The sequence below is a fragment of the Zeugodacus cucurbitae genome, chromosome 5 (assembly GCF_028554725.1).
Source record: "Zeugodacus cucurbitae isolate PBARC_wt_2022May chromosome 5, idZeuCucr1.2, whole genome shotgun sequence".
Taxonomy (NCBI): Eukaryota; Metazoa; Arthropoda; class Insecta; order Diptera; family Tephritidae; genus Zeugodacus; species Zeugodacus cucurbitae.
In genome coordinates, this window is record NC_071670.1 from 5756799 (window position 1) to 5773016 (window position 16218).

General features: G+C 30.3%; 3 protein-coding genes across 6 annotated transcripts in view; 2 read left to right on the forward strand and 1 right to left on the reverse strand.

Annotated features, from left to right (window-relative positions):
* Positions 1 to 3646: 3646 nt before the first annotated feature.
* LOC105219589 (uncharacterized) lies at positions 3647 to 4786 on the forward strand. The gene is made up of 2 exons (XM_029045179.2): positions 3647 to 3803; positions 3874 to 4786. The coding sequence occupies exons 1-2, from the start codon at positions 3775 to 3777 to the stop codon at positions 4688 to 4690; spliced, it is 846 nt and encodes a 281-aa protein (XP_028901012.1). The 5' UTR covers positions 3647 to 3774; the 3' UTR covers positions 4691 to 4786.
* Positions 4787 to 5187: 401 nt separating this feature from the next.
* On the forward strand, positions 5188 to 6942 carry LOC105219590 (cytoplasmic 60S subunit biogenesis factor ZNF622). The gene is made up of 3 exons (XM_011195844.3): positions 5188 to 5843; positions 5921 to 6292; positions 6360 to 6942. The coding sequence occupies exons 1-3, from the start codon at positions 5340 to 5342 to the stop codon at positions 6708 to 6710; spliced, it is 1227 nt and encodes a 408-aa protein (XP_011194146.2). The 5' UTR covers positions 5188 to 5339; the 3' UTR covers positions 6711 to 6942.
* Positions 6943 to 7227: 285 nt separating this feature from the next.
* The window catches only part of LOC105219591 (serine/threonine-protein kinase minibrain), a 65497-nt gene continuing 56506 nt past the window's right edge, over positions 7228 to 16218 (reverse strand). For all 4 annotated transcript variants that reach the window (XM_054230672.1, XM_054230671.1, XM_011195845.3 and 1 more), the window contains one exon: positions 7228 to 10774. In XM_054230672.1, coding sequence (XP_054086647.1) covers positions 9471 to 10774 — 1304 coding nt within the window. In that variant the 3' untranslated portion in view covers positions 7228 to 9470. The remainder of the gene's footprint in view (positions 10775 to 16218) is intronic.

Genomic DNA, 16218 nt, shown 5'->3' on the forward strand with positions numbered 1-16218 from the left:
TTTGTTGTTGTTGCAAAAACGCCGGCGGTTATGCTGCAAACACTGCGTAGTGATTTGTTACACCAAAAATTGTTTGGCAAATATATTTAATGAGAGGACACTTGTCGCCGCAAGCACATTTGTCACACGCAAGTTGACGCAATAAATACATAAACATGTGTACATATGTATATATATTATATTATACGGTAGCACCCTTATGTTTCCATGCCTTTTTGGGCTTTATTAATCAGCTTTATTGTTTGTTTAACCGAAATTACAATGTTTTCACACTGCAATGTGGTGGGTGTGCTGCAATTGAAAAAATAATCAAATGACAGCCACTTATTTGTAAACAAAACTGCAGTTACGGTTGTTTGTTATGTGTGTGAAAGAAGATCAAGCTGCCAGATAGCGTTAATACTTTGATTATAGCTGTTTGACATTTGTATTTTATTTTTTGCGATTTTTTTGTTTGCTTCCTTTTTTGATGAAAGTAGCTTTAATTGCATAACAAGTGCATACTCCATATTTGGCAGATAAGAAATTTGAAAGGCAATGCAAGAGCGTGTGAATATGGGAAAATATAATTATTTTGTGTGCAGAAAATAAGCTTACAAAAATATATATGTACATATGTATGGCATACTCTCATGTAGGTTCGCTGCACTATTTTAATGACTGTCTCTTCTCTATTATAGTTAACTGGAACTTGGCATATGTAAAATTCTGACATATTTCTTTTTAATTTGCATACAAATTGCAATAAAGTTTTGCGCCTGCTGCTTTTGTATTCAATTACTGAAGTGAGCAATGCAACTATGTACTTAAAATTTATTTTACACAGTAATTATAACAAACCGCTCAAGCGATTTTCCTTGTAAATTGCAATTAAGGCTATAAACACATTTCTGGTGCAGAAAAGGCGACTTGTATGTTGAGCTACACGAAATTTTATGACGAAGAATTCTTAGAAAATTAAATAAAAGATAAGAACTCAGAGTTGTTACAAAAAATGTTTTCATGATTTGCTTACTTTTAGTGCGAAAATTAAACATTTTTGAATTGATAAAGTGTGTCTTTACTGAGAAATCTATCTTTCTAAACACAAAAGAGAATATGGATGCTTTATTAAAGTGTTATAAACGCTTGCCATTATATTTTTAATTGATTATACCAATTTATGCGAGTTATACCAGTTGCTTGTTCGATTCGCAACTACCGGAATTTGCGGTTCAAACATAATTGTAATAACAAAGAAGAGTTAAATGAAGGATTTTTCGAATTTATTCTATTTATGTTCGATTATACCAATTTATGCGAGTTATACCAGTTGCTTGTTCGATTCGCAACTACCGGAATTTGCGTTTGAAACATAATTATAATAACAAATAACTGTTAAATTGCGAGTTTTTCGAATTTATTCTATTTATGTTCGTTTATACCAATTTATGCGAGTTATACCAGTTGCTTGTTCGATTCGCAACTACCGAAATTTGCGGTTCAAACATAATTATAATAACAAATAACGGTTAAATTGCGAGTTTTTCGAATTTATTCTATTTATGTTCGTTTATACCAATTTATGCGAGTTATACCAGTTGCTTGTTCGATTCGAAATCACAGTATATTACGTTTTAAACGTAGTTATACTAACAAAAAAGTGTTAAATAAAGACTTTTTCGAATATATTCTCTTATTTGTATTCAAGAACACAACAAAAATGCATAATTAAATGCTTTAAATTGCCTCGAGATGGTGAATTAGTTTCTATGGTAAGTATTTCAACTCAGTAGTATTATTTTACCGATTTTTGACCGTTATAAAAATTTTAATTTAACATTAATATAAAATTCCACAAATTTGGCCAAAGAATACGAATTTATGCTAGTTATACCAGTTGGTTGTTCGGTTCCCAACTACAGATATTTGCGGTTTAAACATAGTTATCTTAACAAAAAGAGTTTAATAAATATTTTTTCAAAATCATTTTCTTATTTTTGGTGTAGATCACGATACAAATAAAGATTGAAAACCGGCAGAAGTCGTCTAAAGAGTTTCTTAGATAAGTATTTTATGTTAAAAATAATATTTTACTGATTTTTTATAGACATACAAATTTAAATTTAACATTATTATATTTTTTTATTAATTCGGGCAAAGAATATACACAAATGCAGCCAACACCAACACCAAAACAAAAAAAGTGTAAGTCACCAACTCTAGTATATCGAACTTTTTAAACATCAGTTATCGATACACACACATCTCTCATTATTTACAAATAATGTCAAGATTTTTTTTTATTTTTCAAAATTTATTTAATAATTTATATTTTTCTCGCAACTTCAACTGCCGAACACTACGCTGTAGCGCAGCAACGTTAAAATGTGCAACATATACGCAAGAAAATCTACTTAAATTTATGCAAAGAAATGTCCTTGTACAACTTTTTCAGGCAGCAAGCTTCAAAAAGCAAGTGCTTGCTCGCCGCTTGCCGCGCTGTAGACATTTATGATGAAGTTTATGAGCAGCGACGTATGCATATTTATGCCATGCAGCAATGTAAGTCGCACGCTGTGCATTTGTATAAATATCTCATTATAAATTCATATTTTGCAATTATTTTTTTATTTGCTACTGACTGCAAATGCCATTTTGTGCACTTATTCGCACTCTTCGTTGTTGTTTCTGTACTTTACTTTCTGCTGCATGCAGGTGAGTGCAAGATGGCTTTCTTTCAACAGGAAAAAAAATTTGCATACTTTTAAGCGCATATTTATATAAATCTTTGTATATTTTTTTTTGCCAATTTAAAAAGCGCAGCAGCAACTGTCTAACGAGCAACAACATTCACTTATTTCCTACTTACGACTGTTAAGCTGGTGCACATGTGTGTGTATGTGATATAAAGAAATGCAGCTGAGGGGAGACTTTTGATTGCTGTTTTTTGTGTGTTGCAACAACAACTCAGAAATGGGTACAATCTTGAGTGAACTTTTCATGATAAAAATGCTGAGTTTTTTTTTGCTATTTATTTATTCATTTTAATTATGCATGCACATGAAAAGATTATCAACTTGTAAACTTATATGACGTTGTCATGAGAGTGTCGGTGAAGATTTTTGTTGTAGCTGGGATGCAAAATTATTGGCATTATTAGTGAGAAGTTAATGCACTCAGCGGTGTCATTCACACGGAAGTCAGGTATTCCTAGCCGAGAAGGTACTGGATTCTTATCCGGGAGATCACTATGCATAAAAACAACAACAACAACAAGGATTTGTTTTCCTACATATGTCAAGTCTACATAAACAGAAAGATATTGGACTGACATATACCCAGATATATGTATGTATGTATACTGTTTATCCAGAATTAATCATAAAATTTTATGGGAATGTTAACGTCACTACAACAACAACAAAAACATTCCATTTTCAAAAATTCATTGATACTTTATATTTTTTTCCTTGTGAAAATATCTCAAATTACATGAAGTGCTTTCAAATTGGCACGAATTAGTTAAATTTATTTAAAAAATATGCCAAAATTTTATGAATTCAATTTGAACTTATTTTTTATTATTTGCACATATTTATATGAATTCTAACAAAAAACACCAATATTTCTACTAACCTTTTTCATCGGGCGTATTGTTAGCAATCAGCTGTTCGACCAACGTCGTGAACACACTCCTCGCGCACCAAAAACCATTCTTCACATATCAAACAGGCGGATCACCTTAGTAACATAAACAAATAGCCGCAAAACCAAGTAAATAAGCATATAAATATGGATAACAAGGACAATCGATCGAAAGAGTGAGTGTAGTGCAACATACAGATTAGCGTCTATGAAGTCATCAATTGAATAATCATTCTTAATTTGTAGTAAACGCAGCAACATGAAAAAATATCGCAAGAAACCGCCAACACAACAGAATAATAACACCTCGTCCAGCTCACAGGTGGAAATAGTACGTGGTGTAGTGGATGTGGCGGATTCGAGTGATGAACGTTTCGTTTCACGACGTGGTTGGGCCACATCACGGCCACAGACGCAAACGCGACGCTATTCGCTGGACGATGAAGAGCACGACTTGAACGAAGCGGAGTCGGCACAAATGCATGCGGGTGATTTCGGTTTAATGTCACAATTGCCCACATCTGTGGGTGGACACTTTCAATTCTCATCGGAGAAGAATTGGGACACAGTGGAGGGTGAACAGTTGTTGGACAGCACTGAGGCCAGTCAGTATTTCACGTTAAATTTGAAATTATTGAATGTTGGTTTGCAAACGATACCGTTCTATAAACGCATGGATTATGCAGCCTCCATGTTTACGCGTGAACAGTTACAGACAATGGAGAAAGCGGCAGAAGTAGCCGAGAAAAACTATCAAAATGTATTGCATGAACATGTAACGCATCCACGCATCAAAATTAATAGTGGTAGCCGAAAAAGTGGCTCGGGGCGTTCACAGAATAGCGCTAAACCGGCTAATGCGGCACCGAGTGAAACTAATGCACCAGATGAATTGGATGAGCTGCTGAATTTGGCTACGGCTGCTGTTACAAAAGTGGATATAAGTGGTGGTAGTGGTGCTGGCGCAGAGAATGAAGCAGCGCCTATACAGAAAGGAAATGAGAACGTTGACGCAAATAAGGATGATATACAGGAGTGGTTAGATAATGTGCTGGAGGAGTAATGCAAAAGTGAGCGTAGTAGATAGTTGTTTGCAATCTGGTTATTATAGATGATTATTTTAATAAATGCGCTGTTAAGATTTGGAATTGAAAACGTACTTACATTGAATGCAAATTTTATGTCCGCTTTTCAATTTTACATAGCTTTAACACATGTACTTCCGGCGGGTAGTTACAATTCCAACGACGCAATACTAGACTCACTTCGCGTGTTACACAGATTAATTATGTACACAATTAGATTAAATGTATTAAAATAAATGCAACTAATTAAATTTAACTTATTTACACTGTTTAATTCACGCTAATAAACTATTAATTACAATTTTTAATCGAGAAAGAATTTTGGCTTTGGAATACAAGCACAGTTATCCAATGTCAAAAATACCCGCCATTAACGCTTTGCTTATACATATACTGTTCACAATAGCAGAAATATTAAAAAAAAAGATTTTAATCAAAATTTTAGTTCATGTGGCAACACCAAACAGCTGTCAACGTTTCGCAGAACGTGTCTTTGTTTTTCTTCGCACTATTCTCGTGCATTTCACCAATTGTGACTAATTGTGAAATTTCGTTTATTGCTAATTCAGAGTTAATTTTGATATTATTTAGGAATTGGAATCATTGTAAGCAACTAACAAAATCAATATGTCAACTTATACATGCATAAATTGCTGTGTAAAATTCGCCTCTGCGGAATTACAACGAGATCATTACAAAACTGATTGGCATCGGTTCAATCTGAAACGTCGTGTTGCAGAATTGCCTGCAGTAAGTGCTGAAGAATTCCAGGGACGTGTGTTGCGTATGCGGCAAGAAAAGGCTATAGAGGAGGAGGAGAGTCAAATGAGCTTCTATTGCAATGCCTGTCGCAAACAGTTTGGCAATCAGAAGGCACACGACAATCACCTGAACAGCAAAAAGCACAAAGAAAATCTATTGCGTTTCGAAAAAGAGCACACAGGCGAAAGTGTGGAAGTGTCGAAAAAGAGTGTAGTACAACAAAAACCACATCCAGCGTTAGCGGCAGCAGCACAAGGCAAGGGTAGATTTGCATTGCAGAAGCAACAACAGAAAGAAGACGAGGAGGATGCGTATGAAGATATGGATGATGATGACGAAGACTATGAAGTTGTGGATGATGAGGAGGAGGTATTAACTCGAAACTATTTAAATATTATTTGCGTATATGTTTAAAATTTTTTGATTATTTTTTTAATTTATTGTAGAGCGTGCAAATTGATTCAGATGAATGGGAGCAACTGCCAGAAAATCCGCTGAGTGAAAAGGACTGCCTCTTCTGCACACACGTCAGCGAAGATATGGTTGAGAATTTAAAACACATGTCCATTGCGCACTCATTCTTCATACCCGATGCAGAATTCTGCACTGACTTGGAAGGACTGCTCAACTATTTGGGTGAAAAAGTGGCAAATTACTTCATATGCCTGTGGTGCAATGATCGCGGTAAAACATTCTACACACTCGATGCGGTACGCAAACACATGCTAGACAAAGGACACTGCCAAATGTTGCACGAAGGTCTAGCCTTAGCGGAATATGCAGAGTACTATGATTATAGCTCAAGTTATCCCGATCACGTAAGTGTGCATAAAAAATAAAGTATTTAACTTGGATTAATATGCACTTTTCAATTTCCCACAATAGCAAGAAGGCATGGACGTCGATGAGGAAGTTGTACCCGATCTGCTTGACGGCGATGAATATCAACTGGTTTTGCCCTCCGGCGCCGTAATTGGTCATCGTTCACTGCTGCGCTACTACAAACAACGACTTAATCCACATCGCGCGCTTGTGCCCAAGAAATCGGATCGTCGCCTGCATAAGGTGCTCAGCGAATATCGCGCTTTGGGCTGGAGTAATATGCAACAACAAGCTGCTGCACGTAAGGCGCGCGATTTGCACGTCATGAAGCGCGTACAAGCGAAATGGCAGATGAAACTTGGCTGCAGAGCGAACAAATTCCAGAAACATTATCGCGCGCAAGTGATGTTCTAAGCGTATAATGGAAATTAACTTAACATTTGTGGTTTTTGCTTGCAAGTGTTTGTGTTTGAAAATTGTAATATTTGCAAATCAAAAAGTGTAAAATAAAAAAATTAAAATATTTTTTTAAATTGTGCTGTGCTTCAATACGCTAAAGCCCTTGCAATGGACGGTTGTACATATATATTTGTGGACAGCATCCATTATCTTTTAGTGTATAATAATAAATAACGTTTTAAAGCTATTCGTAACTGTATTTTCTTTTAATGTGTTTGTAAATTTTATACCCGCTATCCATTTACCGTAAAACTACGGTATTTTCCGTGTTCGAAATATGAAATAAAACTGCAGTGGAACTGTTAATTTTTTTTTGGACTTATCATATATCATATTTGTATATTTCTTATGAAATATATACATACATATGTATGCATGTATATATCTATATGTGTGTGATATAGGCATTGCAATTAAATATTTAGTATTTATATATTATATGTAGAGATTTTTGCGCACGTAAACGTAGTTGTTTTTTTTTTGTATTTTTTTTTAATATATATTATTGTTTAAACTCTGCTTGTTGCTGCTATTGTTATGCTACAAGGGCATTTTTCATTTCCTATACTGTCTTAACAAACTAAAAATTTGTTTATTGTTAAATTGCGAGAAAAATGGTATTCATATGTATGTTTGTATGTATGTAAATGACTACACTAAAATACAAAGTAAAGTAGTGTCGATTGGCTGAGCAAAAACAAAAAAAAAAAAAATATGAAATAACAAAAAATGCGAGAAAAATAGGACGAACGTTGTTGCATTTACAATTTTACAGCGCAAAAAAAAACAAAATAATTATAATAATATTATTATGAAATACAAATAGACTAAATAGAATTACAACTAGATATTATATTATTTAGTTAATCTGTTTTTTGTTGTTGTGAACAAATTAAGTTTAACGTTACGATACATCGTATACGTGCTGTTTTACGTTATATAACCGTTGTAGGCAGGCAGGCAACAAAATAACTGTATTTATTATAAATTTAAATTACAACTAATTAAAGGTAGTTCAATTGGAACGCATTGTATAAAAAAACAAATTTTGTTCCATAATCTGTATAGAAATTTTTGCTGCCGGCAGTTGTTAGCACAATTTCATACGTGCACCAAAGATATATTTTTTTGTTTATGTTTTTTTTTTAACTATGTAGGGTAGGTTTATGGTACACTTGTAAGTAAGCGCCTGGCTTGATTTGCTGGTGTTTAGTTTTGTGGAAGGTATGTGGTTTTTGTAAACACGTTAGATACAACAGTTTGTATGAATAATTGTTGGCGGACTGTAAAATACGCATTTTAACGCTGTTTTTTTAAGTGGATTGCATGTGTATATATATATATAGTTCCTGTTACTCCTGCAAGGAGCATAGGGCCACATGTGTAAACCGTTAAAAAGTACTATGCAATAATACGAAGTTCTTTTAGATAGGCTGTTTAGAAAAAAAAATTGAATTTTTTTGTGGAACGCATGTGGATCGTATTACAAAATACTCATAGATATTTTGTATGCATTAAACCACTGTAGAAACTTAATTTTAAAGTTTCAAACTGTATCAAATCCGTTAAAAAGCGTGTGGAACATTATTCATTTACAATAAATTGTTACACGATACTGCTTTTTGATTTTGGACAAGTTCGACAATTTTAGGAATATCTACTGTGTTTTATATTCCCTCGCGTATTTTGTATTTAATGCATACTGACAACTTGTTTTACTATAGACAAGTTCCAATTATGTATTACTGTCAAAATATGCAATTGTAACTATGTTGATTTAATGAAAACAAGTAAATTCATACCTTATTTTTGACGAAATTTAACCAAAATTGCTGTAACTTTTGCACTTCACACGTAATAACTGTATGCCCACTAATTTTCAGAGTAATTCAGAGCTTCGCTGTTCAAAATACATCCAATTGTATAATAATCCAATTGTTGTAGGTACAAATCATGTTGATTGCAGAACTTGTCTGCTGCAAGTTTAGGTTTTTTTGTGTGGAACATATGTGGATTTTAAATTTTGCGTGTTTTGAAAAGCGATTTCAAATTTTATCGTTAATAATAGCACAAAACTGTATTTATCTTTTGTGGAACCTATGTGGATTTTAAATTTTGTGTGGCTTAACCGGTAATTTATACGTTTAGCATTAATAATTCCACAAATATGTGTTTTTCTTTTATGGAACATATGTGGATTTCAAATATTGCGTTTATTAAATTGTGATTTATACTTTTAGTGTTAATAATACCACAAAAGCATGTTTATCCGATGTGGAACGTGTGTGGATTTTTAATTTTGCGTGTTTTAATTAGTGATTTATACTTGTAGAGTGATCAATACCACAAAAATGTGTTTATCCGATGTGGAACGTATGTGGATTTTATACGAATTTCCAAATTTTGAATGTGTTTGCATTTCTTCATGTTTGCTAGAAACGTAACACGAGTAACCACCAACACTGACTCAACGAACTGCCAAGTATGCACTTTTCACTTAACGAACAGTGACAATCGTGTGCATTTGCGTGCCAGGTAAATGCGTTGTGTGCCCGGGTATGATGCTTGTGCAAATTTCACTATTGTTTAATGCGCTTTGTTTAAACTAAATACAAATATATTTATGGTATTCATATATATAGTATACTCGTACACATAGTATGTATGCCAATCTACATACTTATACATAGTATGCATGTATGCAGTTACAACTAACTAATGAATTACTACAGGACTCTGCTGAACACATACGCCTACCATAGGCGACGAGGCATCAGCACCGCCAGCACCGGAGCCGCTAGTGCCACTGCCACCGCCACCGCCGCCGCTAACATTGCCGCCAATGTTGCTCATGCTGCCACCAATGCTGCCGGACATGCTGGCGCTCATGAGGCTGCTACCGCCCATCAGCCCACCACCATTGCCGCCGGCACCAACACCAATTAAACTACTGTTGCTGCCGCCAAAGCCACCACCACCAACGCTGCCGCCACGCCGCTGATGTTGTGCGTGTTGTTGCTGTTGCTGCTGCTGCAGGTGGTGGTGTTGTAACGACATGTCGCCGACGGACATCATATGCTGCACCGGCATTGAGCTGTACATATGCGCAGCCGCTTGCGACTGTTGATGCTGCTGCTGCTGTTGTGCTTGTTGTTGCTGCTGCTGTTGTTGTTGGAACAGCAACGATGTGTAGGAGAGCGGTCCAGAGGCGCTACCAGCCGCACTGGCTGTTATGACGCTCGAATCGGTCATCATCAGATGCGAGGCGGCCGATGACAGCGGATGATGCACCAAATCGACGGGCAGTGAGGTGGGTGCATAGCTGTTATGATGCGTGGGCGGTTGTTGTTGCTGTTGTGCATTAGCGAGGTGTTGCTGTTGTTGTTGTGTTTGTTGTGCAGCATGTGGCGGCTTCTGTGGTGGTGCAATGAATGTGTGATGCGCCGAACGCATGCGAGCACTATTATTGCCGCTGCCACCGCCGCCGCCACTATTACTGCTATTCGAGGACGAAGAGGCAGAGGCGGAACTGGACATGGTGCTGATGAAGCGCGTCGGCGGCGGCATTTGCGGCGGATCACAGTCCATGGCATGCGGATAGCTGTTATTATTACTGTTGTTGCTGTTGTTCAGATTGCAATTACTATTACTGCTGCTGCTGCCAAGGCTCTTGTGACTCGACGCCGACGGCGATAGTAGCGCCTGTAGGCCCTGTTGCGCTGCCAGCAGCGCTGCGGCTTGTGTTTGTTGTTGTTGCTGCTGTTGTTGTTGATTCTTATACATCGACTTGGGCATGGAATACGTTGTGGCGTGGGCTGAATTGCCGCGCAGGCCGCTGCGCGCGTGCAACATGCTATTCGGGTGATGTAGACCCGTTAAACTGCTGCTGCCGCTCAAACTGCCCAGGCTGTTCGGTTGCTGTTGTTGGCTGACGCTATTGTTGCTATTGCTGTGCGCAGACGAATTGGACGCGACCAAGTTCGAGGAGGAGGAGTGCGAGCCGAGGTGCAAAAGCATGCCTGCAAGAGAGAGGTGGAGAGAGAGAGAGAGCGGGGTATTTAAAATGGTGGAAAATTTGTGCAACAAAGAGAGAGAGAGTTGTATTTGAAGTAAAGATAAAAATGAGGTGAATTGAAAGTAATACAATTTAAATAAATATTAATTGTAGTAATAAGTTAGTAATAAACTAAAAAAAATTATTAAAATTTAGTAATTGAAAAAAAAATTTTGAAAATTGAATATTTCAAATTTTGTTTTTTATTTAATTTTTTTTTGCAAAAATAAAAAAAAATTTATAAAAATAAATATTTTTTTTTACTTTATAAATAATTTTTTTTTATTTTTTATAAAAAATTAACTTTTGATTAAAAATATTATTTTTTTGTACGAATTTTTAATTGTATCAAAAATTATATTTTGTAAATAAATAAAATATTTTTAAATTTAATAAAAATTTTTTTTTTTGAAAATTGAATATGTTTTACAAAATGAGTATAAAAATATTATTCTGCAAAAAAATAAATAATTTTTCTTAATTTTTTATAAAAAATATAATTTAGAAATATTTTATTTTTTTACGAAATGAGCTGAGTAATATCAAAACTATGATTTTGTATACTTAAATATTATAATTTCGGTATAAAAATAATAAAGACAATAGTTTTAAAATTTTTAACAAAATAATTTTTTGAAAATTTAATAATTTTTTACGAAATGTATTAAAAATATTATTTTGTAAGAATTTAATCAAATTTTTAAAATTTTTTTTTATACAAACAAATTAATTCTTCGGAATTTTTTTTTTACGAACTGAGCAATATTGTATTAAAAACATTATTTTCCAAAAAAATTATAGAATTTTTAATATTTTTATTTTTGCTAAAAATTATATTATTTTTTACGAAATGAGTACTAAAAATATTATTCTGCAAAAAATAAATATTTTATTTATTATTTTTAAATAATAAATTAATTTTGAGGAAAAATATTAATTTTATTTTCACGAAATGGGGCGAATTGTATTAAAAATATGAAATAATATAAAATTAAAAAATAATAAATTTTTATGAAAATTTTTATATATTTTTAATAAAAAATAAATCCATTTTTTTTTTTAAATTAATGTTTTAGGAAAAATATTTTTTTTTACGAAATGAGAAGAATTGTATTAAAAATATGTTAAAAATATGATTTTGTATACATGAATCTTAACAGTAAAAATAACATAATTAATTTTTTAATAAAATAATATAAAATATAAAAAAAAAATATTTTTTAATGAAAAATTTTATAGTTTTTAATAAAGTGTATTATTATTACTCATCTTAATTCTTACATATATACATACTCAAATTCCTTCATTAGCTGCATGTGAGTGAGAGAAGCAATTTTTTGTATTGTATATAAAAATATTTTTCATATAAAAAAATAACCATAAACTACGCAATAAATCAACAACATTTCTTTGGTTGATTATATCATAATATTTTTATTAAAGATTTTGCAATTTTTTTTTTTTAATAATTTTCTTTTTTCAACTTATAATGCTTATGCTCGATTTCCACTCGCTAACTGTTTTGCAAATGCACAGTTTGCAGTTGCTTTAATTGTTATTATTATTTTGTTATGTATACATACTGAAGTTTTTTTCTTCATTTATTATAAATATTATTTGCATTTTTTACTTGTATTACCGTTATTTATTAATATTATTATTTGTTAAATTTCTTATTTTGTTTATGTGTTCTTAATGCTGTTGTTGCTGCTGGTTTGCCGTTTTAAATTATTTACTTGTTTTTATTGTTGGTAATAAGTTTTTGGTATTTTTTTTTTGTTTAATTATAAACTTAAACTCAAGTCAAGTTGTATGCATACGTTTTTTCTTCATAAATATATGCATTTGTGTGTGTGTGTGTATAAGTTTACTTAAATTACGCTCGTCATTCATCATTCTTACTATTTGCATTTGCTTTAGTTATGTTTTTTAGGTTTTGTTTTTGTTTGTGTTTTCAAAAAATATGCAAACGAATGTTTGTTGTTGGTATACACATTTGCGGCAGATTTTAAGTTAATTTTTTTTTATAATCGTATAAAATTTTGTGTTATTTTTAATATAAAAATATTTTTTAATAATAATAAACAAAATTTAAAAAAATTTTGAAAAATAATAAATATAATTGTTTTAAAAATATTTAAAAATAAAATAATTCGATAATTAATACAATAAAATGTTAAAATTATTTAATTGTAAAAATAAATTTAAAAATTAGAAAATCTTGAAAAATATATATGTGTATAAATAGTAAAGAAAAATTAAAACTAAAAAATTTTGTAAAATTTTTTAATAAAAAAAAATATTGTTTAAAATAACGAAATCATTAGTTTAAATTAAAAAAAAAGTGGATTAAATTTAAAAAGAAAAGATTTTTAATTTCTGCATAATAATAATTTGAAATGTAATTTAGTAAAAATATGTTTAATTAAAAAAAACATAAAATTTATAGTTAAAAAAAAAAATATTTTTGCATTTAATTTTCAAATATTTTTTTTTTTTTAATTTTAAGTTTAACTGTAATAAAATTCGTTTTGCCTAATAGCCTTTTCACACAGCCAAATTAATTAAACAATTAAAATTTTGATTGAGAAACCAGTTTTTGCTCTTCAAACTGCCGGCTACTCGATAATTGAGCAGCTGTTATACATTTTTGTTTTTGCTTTTCATAAGAAGTTGGTATGTTTCATCAGCTGATTATTATTTTTCAGCAGCATCTACCGTCGAGTAGTATTAATGATATTTTATCAAAAAATTCAGCCAATCGCCGACAAAGAACATATATCGTACGTCTTTGTCGCAGAGTTGCATTTCATTTTCAAGTCAATTAAAATTCAATTAAAAATTAATGTAGATTTTTATTTTGTATGATAAATCGCTCTTAATCAGCGTTTTAATCGAGCAGATGCTGGTTAATTGATCAATTAGCTCGTGTGTGAAAAGACTATATAATACAATTAAGAAATAAATTAACAATATAGTAAAAAAAAAAAAATCGAAATTTTACGGAAATTAAATTTTTTAATTTTAATTTAAAATATATTTTTACATTTAATTTTTACTTTAACTGTTAACTGAAAAAAAAAACGTTTATTGCCGAATTAAATATTATAAAAAAATATTTAAAAAATTTATTTCGATATTGATTCAAAAATTATAAAAAAAAATATTTTTTTTTTTCATTTCGTTAATAATTTATTTTTTATTTTTACTTTAATCATTTATACTTTCTTTCATATCAAATTTTGACTGCGCGCAATTTCCCACTTAAATTTTTTGTAATTATAAATGTATTTATGTGTAATGCAAATATATTTTTTTATTTACTTGCTATGTTTTATTTAAACGCCAACGCAGGCGCGTAAATACTATTTTAAGTTTATTTTAATTAATATTTTTATATATGTAAATAGTTTATTATTATTATATATAGTTTTATTATTATTATTTTTTATTATTATTTATATATTTTTATTATTATTATGTTGTGTTATTTAGTTTATTTTTTTTTAATTTTATTATAACTAATAACTTGTTTTATTTGTAAGTACTCGGTATGTAGTTATTTAGTGTTTAACATACTCAGCGCCTAAAACTATGTTACTGTAAACTTTTTACATGTGCTGTCTCATTCATGCTTACACATTACATTAGTTACGTGGTATTTATGTCTGTATGTATGTATGTAGTAGAGCTAGTTTGTTTTAAATGTATGCATTTTTTTGTTTAGTTTTTAGTTTAATTTTATGCTTACTAAAATTAACTGCTATGATTTGTATTTTTTCAATTAATTATAAATAAATTTAAATTACGCTTTTATTTTTTTTTTTTTTTGCACATATTTATTATGTTTACTTTATATTTAGTTTATAGATAGTATACTATATATATTTTTTTTATTTTATTGTTTTGTTTCGCTGCTAAACTTAAATATATTTGCTGGTATTTTTCTTTTTTGTTATAAAGTTTTGTAGTACAACGCGGGCATACGCTTCGTTTGCGGGTGATTTTTTACAGTGTAGCGCTGAAGTAACATTTTCGTTTGCCGTACATTTTTGTTGTTTTAATTTTTTTAAATTCATTATTATTTTCATTATTTTACAATTTTATATTTTTTATTTTTGCTGTTTTTAGTTTACAGTGGAGTTAGAATTTTTATATTTTTAATAAATTATTATTCTTTTATAAATTATTTTGCTTTTGCTTGAATTCCTTTTGTAGTGTTTTTTGAATTTTTTTTATTTATTTATTTATTTTTTTTAATTTTTTACTTATTACTTTTTTGTTGTTGGTGTTATGGCAAATGCTGCAACTTTGTTTTTGTTTTTCATATTTATGTATGTATGTATTTCAATTAACTTATTTGTTGTTGTTTGTTTGTTTTAACATATTTTGTGGGTTTCTGTACTGTTATTTTTTGTTTTTTTTTCTCTCTCTTTCATTTTTACTCATAACTACTATGTATGTATTGTATATGCATGTCTATATGTTATTAGTAGGTAGCCTAAAAGTGTGTTTAGTGAGTAAATTGTAAATTCTATGGTGGAAAATTCACCTATAAATGCAATTCATTTCGTTATGCCTAATTCATTTAATTTCTGCTTCTTCCGTAAATCAATTTGTTTCTGTTTTTATATTCACTCATCATATACATACATGTCTATTTGCTTATTTCTTTTTTTTTTTTTGCATTGTAAGTTTTTGTTTTTCTTTTTCTTTTGTTTCAGTTTTTTGTTAGTTTTCTGTTTTCTATTTCAAAATATCAACTTATGCACTTTTTACAGGTTATTGTGTAGAATTAATTTACATTACTATTGCTGAAAGTACATATTTTTGTTTATTTGTTTATTGGAAATACAACTGGAAGTTGGTGGAAAATTAAAAGAATAAATGTTACAAAAGAAAAAAATAAATAAGGCAATAAATTTAAAAAAACTTTAAATAAAAAAACTTTGAAAATTTTAATAAAAGAAAGTTCAAAATACTTAAAAAAATTTAAAATTATTACAACAAATTAAAATATTTAAAAAAATTCAAAATATTAAAAAAAAAAATATTTCAAAAATATAATTTAAAAAAAATTTATAATTTGCAAACTTTTTTTCAATATAAATGCCTTGCGGGAAAAAGCTTAAAAGTAGGCAAAAAATTCGAAAACTTTCGGTTTTTTTTAATTTTTTTATTAACGTAATTTTTTAGAAAATCGTTTTTTTTTTTAATTTTTTATTAACATAATTTAGTAGACAATTTTTGAATGGAAATATTAAAACCAAAAACATTTATTATTTGTTATAAATTATTATTTTTTTTTAATATTTTAAATCCTATTTGGAAACTTTAATTATTTAAAAATATAAATTCACTTTTATAAAATAGAATTTTAAAAATATTTTTATTACTTTTTAATTTTTA

Coding starts and splice junctions, on each gene's coding strand:
- LOC105219589 (XM_029045179.2), top strand. CDS start 3,775: ATGGATAACAAGGACAATCGATCGAAAGA. Junction 3,804..3,873: donor AAGGACAATCGATCGAAAGA/GTGAGTGTAGTG, acceptor CTTAATTTGTAG/TAAACGCAGCAACATGAAAA.
- LOC105219590 (XM_011195844.3), top strand. CDS start 5,340: ATGTCAACTTATACATGCATAAATTGCTGTGTAAAATTCGCCTCTGCG. Junction 5,844..5,920: donor TTGTGGATGATGAGGAGGAG/GTATTAACTCGA, acceptor AATTTATTGTAG/AGCGTGCAAATTGATTCAGA. Junction 6,293..6,359: donor GCTCAAGTTATCCCGATCAC/GTAAGTGTGCAT, acceptor TTCCCACAATAG/CAAGAAGGCATGGACGTCGA.